Source organism: Excalfactoria chinensis, chromosome 5, assembly GCF_039878825.1.
Source record: "Excalfactoria chinensis isolate bCotChi1 chromosome 5, bCotChi1.hap2, whole genome shotgun sequence".
Lineage (NCBI taxonomy): Eukaryota > Metazoa > Chordata > Aves > Galliformes > Phasianidae > Excalfactoria > Excalfactoria chinensis.
In genome coordinates, this window is record NC_092829.1 from 26874870 (window position 1) to 26880869 (window position 6000).

The 6000-nt window shown below is 32.3% G+C and overlaps 1 protein-coding gene across 3 annotated transcripts in view; it reads left to right on the plus strand.

The window, feature by feature from the left end:
* The window catches only part of CDIN1 (CDAN1 interacting nuclease 1), a 113339-nt gene that overhangs the window by 22408 nt on the left and 84931 nt on the right, over positions 1–6000 (plus strand). For 2 of the 3 annotated variants that reach the window (XM_072337966.1, XM_072337967.1), the window contains exons 3-4: positions 536–600; positions 3501–3561. The exons of the other annotated variant lie outside the window; for it this stretch is intronic. In XM_072337966.1, coding sequence (XP_072194067.1) covers positions 536–600; positions 3501–3561 — 126 coding nt within the window. The remainder of the gene's footprint in view (positions 1–535; positions 601–3500; positions 3562–6000) is intronic. 3 annotated transcript variants of the gene reach the window in all.

The window sequence follows — 6000 nt, forward strand, 5'->3', positions numbered from 1 at the left end:
GCTTTCCATTGCTGACAGAGATGATGATAAATGACCATTGCCGGAGTGGCAGAAGGCAAGAGAGGCAGAAAATGGAGTCATTTATCATGAGATGACAGGTGTCAGTCAAGTGGCAAGTCTCTGTGGAATTACTTTTTGTAGTTTTTCAAATAAGTTGTTTTTAAGCAATGTTCTTCCTGGTTAAAAATGCCAATTGAATTGTAAAACTAGAATACACCAGACTTAGATGGAATTGAATTGAGGGAAAATTAATACAAAGATTGAAAGAGAGAACAAGTTTTACTTTGCCCTCTGCAGCCTTCAGTAAACTTATTTAGATTCAATTATTGTGACCTTATTGGCTTTTACATATACGGTACATTGCAGTACACTATGAAGCCATTCATTTCAATTGAACATCATTTCTATATAGAATCCAAAAACATAGTTCAGTTTGTATAACAAAGTGTAGCCAAGACATGTGTTTGGACAGTCATGATTTTTGTGTTTTGATCTGTGACACATATATAAGACTGTTTTTCTTTTGTTTTTCAAGAAACAAATAAAAAGAACACATGCCAAGCATCATACTGCAGAAGCAGTTGAAACTTACTACCAAAGGTATGACCTCCTCACCCTAGTTAAGAGTATCATCACTAATTTTTATCATAATTATAAGTAAATTAGCTTGTTAGCTTCTGAAAATCTATAAATATAAATTAACAATTTGGGATGAATGTTACAAAACTGTTCACCTAAATGTGTTTATCAGTGTAGATATTGGTGACTCTGATCAAGAAGTGTTTAACTTCCTTGGCTTTTAATCCAGATAAGCAAATATCACTTTTTACAGTGCATTTGAGAGCATTCGTTATATACTGCCTATAGTTTGTAATTATGTAATTTTAGTGTCAAGAATAATATTAATGATAAATTACTTACAACAAGTGAGCTTCTTCTGTTGCAGCTGCTTGTAACTTTTAGAAAAAACAGCTGGTTTACATTGCAAAAGTTACATACTAAATTTCTGTATTGCCAGCTTTAATTTTTAGATCACTCCTGTTTTATCAACGGAAGTGTCAGGAATAGCTTTTAAGGGAGAATGTCATCTTACGATATTCTACAGTTATTTGTGTCTTAAGCTAATAAAATGTTTGCAACATCTTATAGTTTGTCTGTTACTTCTATACACTTAAAATGTTGCAATGACATAATTGGGGCATAATGATAACTAGTAAAAATGTGCAATTAAAGAATACTTTGCAGACTGACATATCTGAAGAGCTTGCATGGCAAGCAAGTTTATACTTCTGATTATAGATGTCTGATATCCGTGCTTAATGTTAGTCTGTATGAACCAGGAAAATAAACAAAAAGCTTCCATTTGTAAACAATTAACTACTCTCTGTGCTTCTGCAGAATTACATATTTAAACCTAAGCACAACCTGATTATATCAGAAAGTCTCGTGTGAATTGTGCTCTTTGGGGGGACTTGATTTTTTTTTTTTTTAAGTAGTTATATAGTTTTGTAATAATTTGTACTGGATCACATCACACTTCTCTCAGTGTTGATGTTTGTATAGGAAAAATATTGGTTTGAAATTTTGTCATTTTACTAACCATATATATGAGATATTTCATTTAATTACTTTTAACTAGTATAATTTTAGTGAAGTGTTAATTGTAACTGTAATAATTCTTTTCTTAGAACAAATAACGTAAACCTTTTTTATGATGATAATATTACTAATATTACTAGTCCCGTTACATTGAACCGCTGCAAATCAGCAGTGTTGTTTGTGCCAGTAAGGTTATAGGTGTGATTAAGTTTGGCTCACATCAGGTAGGAGTATTTGGTGTTCTGTCCCTTTCTGTACAGTCTGAAGTGTGATGGCAGTACATAACTAATGCATTATGTATGAAGCTATATAGCTGTGCTATTACTAGATATTGTATATATTGCAAATTATTAGCATGGCTGGATAAAATGCACATATTTTAAAATCAGGAATGTTCTGGTTAATATGTAGAAAACTCATCTCAATCCCATTTTTGATTTATGGTGTAGTGGCTTGTAGTCTACTGGAGCAGACTGCTTGAGTCAGAAGCCAGTTTGAAATGCTGCAAGTGTAAACGTGACAAAGATGTTGACTACTCTTTTGTAGCATCCATCTTACAACTGTACAGTCTGTGTGATATGCTCCCTCCAACATACAAACAAATATTTGTGCATTCCTCTGTCTGAAACAACACAATCTTGAATGTAGTCATATCCAGTGGTCCTTGTTGGGAGAAAGCAGAAGTGCAGTTTAGTGGGATATTTCCTGCTGTTTGGCTCAGACTGGTATAGGTTTCAGTTTGGACCAACACAAAGTCAAGTTATAAGAAGGATCAGCAAACTTTTCTGGACAGTGTGGCCATCAGCAAGTGAAATCTGTTAGTCCTTAATGGAATTGCCAGTAGCACTTAGCTGTGATGTTTGATCATCTGGATGCATGTTTTAGAACATAAGTCTCAAGCAAATCTTGGTTAAGTATTTTGGTCTTTAACTGTCTTTTTTTTTTCCCCCACCATTATAAATTTTCAAGTGTTCAGATTTACATGAGACATCTTATTTTGTGTTTTTACATAGAATTGAAATAGTTTACAGCAATCAGCTTTTATCGGTTCCTTTATTCATTAAGCCTCAGAATAACTTGCAAACAAAAAGCCATTGTCCTCTGTGAAGAGTTACATATAAAGATGTTTAACCTGTTTCACAGAAAAGTAAAATGATAATAATATCTGTAGCTAATGAGCAGAAAAAGGGCTTCTGATGATTAGATAATGACAGAACTAGAAAGACAGTGGCCTTCTAATGATTTGCTATATAAATAAAGGTAGGATAAATGAGCAGGTTCAGGTGTTGCTAACTACTGTTCTTTACCAGATATTTGCAAGCAGAGTGACTTCCAATAATATAACTTCATTCCATCAGCTCCTGAAAATAGGATCCTTCATAGATCCTAAGTTCTTTTAATATTTCTTGTAATACTCTTCACAATGTTAAGTTCATTCTTGTACTCTGATTTCACTGGAGTTCGTTTTTAGTATTACTATTACCTACTATTACCTCTGTTGATAAAATCTGTGATGAAACTTCTAGTTTTTGTGCAGAGTAACAAACTGAAAAAGATGTACAGTGATTTGCACTATGTAGATGAAGATCAAATAGAATTCAAAATCCTTTCAGTGAATAATAGAGATTTTTGTTTTGCATCTTTAAATAATAGAGATATAATTTGCTTTTAGGGTATTATGCTGAAATCATGCTTTTTGAAAGGCTGTTGTCTTGATTTGTTGTGTTGTTATTTGGTTTTTTTTTTACCAGTAACTTAAATCAGATTGTTGTTTATTGCAAATGAATAGGAAGCAATGCTGGAAAGTTTGTGATTGTTTAAAATACTTATTTATTAGAATGCTTTTCATGAAATATGCTGTACTGGACTGTACAGAAATTACCTTTCATTGTCTTGTCTAGGTACCTGAATGGGGTGATGAAAAATGCATCTGCCCCTGTTTTACTGGAGCTGGCCAATGAGGTAGTAATCTTCACTTTTTACTTTAATTTTCCAAGTGTAAAACCTTACAGGCATATCTATAGTGACTTTACTGATAAACGTAATTAACCTAAAATAAATGGTTTCCAAGCACATTAGACATTTAAAATTGTTCCCCAGTCTGTTTGTACTTATAACAATTAGACAAAAAGCCTCATTTATGAATAAATCAGTTAATGTAATTAGCCTCCTAACTTCAAGAAGTGTAAGATGAATTTGTATTTTGGTGGAAATTTGAGACAGAACATAGGTCTTTAAAGCACAATTTCACTAGAAGTTGCTACATTGATTAAGTAAAGTTGCATCTGTTAACAACTTTTAAATAACAAAACTAAGATTTTTGTTTTAATAAAAAGGGTTAAAACAGTTCATTTTCCTGTCTCCTTTTAATTCTGTGCAGACAGATTAGAGGATGACTAATGAAAACTGCTTAATAGAAGACAATTAAGCAGAATAAATTCCTCAGTATAGCTGTTTCCTAGAAAAGCTGGTCTGTGAAAAGTTTTGAATCATTGCCATTAAAGTCAGAAAAAATGTATCAATACTGTTTACTAAGTACAATATGAATCTGGAGAATCAAGGTATTAAAATATTCTCTCTTAAGTACTACCTCAAAGAAAATGTAAAAAGTTTGAAAGAGTGGTGGTGAACCTCCTAGAAAAAAAATTGATCAACATATCTCCACCCTTTGGGTTCAAAAATATTTATTTACAATAGCAATAGCAGTATTCCATGGAACTGCTTATGCAATCCTCAAAGAGATAAAATGAAATATATGCTGAAGGTATTAGGAAGCAGAAAATGAGTGCTTGCATTAAAAATGCAGAATGAACATTAAGTGTTGCAATAGCAGCAACTTCTATATATTACATTAGTAAGAAAGAATGGTTTCTCTCTCACATACATTGCTGCAGCTAGCAAATGAGTGATTACCTATCAATTACTAGAAGATATTAATGGTCTTTGAAGTGTTCATATGTCCCGATCATACTGTTAGCAAAGAATAAAGGATTTATTTTGCTTTAGTAGTAATGTGTAGCTTTTTCTTTCATTTTTTTTAACCATTTCTGGAAGAAACAGGACTTAAATTACATTCTGTTCTCAGAATATAAAGAAGTATGACCTTATTAAAAATTTAAGTAAACAACTTTTTTCGTGATATATTGCACCTATATTATATGAGAACTGTCTTCAAAATATTTCAAGCACAACATAATCTATGTTACTGGTCCATTGTATATTTTTCCTATTGATTTAGAGATTATGCATATCATTTCTGACTCTAGTGAGCATATCTTTGTTTATATTACACTAATATTCCTTTGCAATACAGATCAAAGTTTTCTGCAGTTCAGAAATAAATAAAAATTAGATCTAAGAAGAAAGGGAGATGTACAAAGAACTTATCTGCTTCTGATTTCATGGTAGCAGGTATATAAGAAAGGCAATGTATTTTGTGACTGCTGCCTAATGTGTTAGTGAAATGTGGCAATAACCAGCACCAGATTACTGCTTCCAAACAATCAAGCTGCCATTTTTATATGATAGTTAATATTTAAATGAAATACTCTTGCATCTGCTGACAATTGATGTAACGGTAATACTTTATGAGTCAATATATATTTAATCAGTGGAAACTGTAAAAATTGATGAGAAAAATGTTACATCGGTGCATTACAGTGTGTAGCAGCTCTGTTAAATAGGAACAGCTCCATATTGCTATCTTTTGGGGCTGGTTACTGAAGGTTTTTTTGAGGCTGTATGCAACTACTTTTAAGTTATTTTATGTTATATGTCGTTCCAATGCACTAAAATAAATCTAATTTCTGTCAGACAGGAATAATAAAATTAGTCACCATTCTCTTCATACAAATATTTTCAAGTGAGAGTTGAAGCACTATGAATTTTACTTACATGCTAAATTCTGACATGAAGCATGATGGCCCTATTTCAAAGAAAGATGGACACATGATTAATATGAAAATTAGGGAGATGCAAGTACCTGAACTAATAAGGTAGTCCTTATTCAGGCTGGACTACCTTCAGTAATTTCACCATTTTTCATGTGTCAGCTCTGATGTGGGTTACTGGAAATAAGCAGCTCTGTTGAAAGCATTTCTCTCTACTTAGGGAATTTAAGGGCATCCAAGTACATACATATTTGGAAAAAACATATGCATAAAGGAAACCAGCTTTTCTTGTGTGCATCTAGTTACTAAATCAAGCTAAATTTTTTTGTACTAATATTGAACTTGAATACGTGTCAAGACGAATTCACAGTGGCAATGTATGAGCAAGGTTTACTGTCTCTTAGTTAAAATTCCAATTCAGTAAGGGAGTGTTACAATGAAATCTAAGAAAGTATGGTAATTTCAGGTGGAACTGCAACATACAATTTCTCTAAATACAAAAAGTATTAAA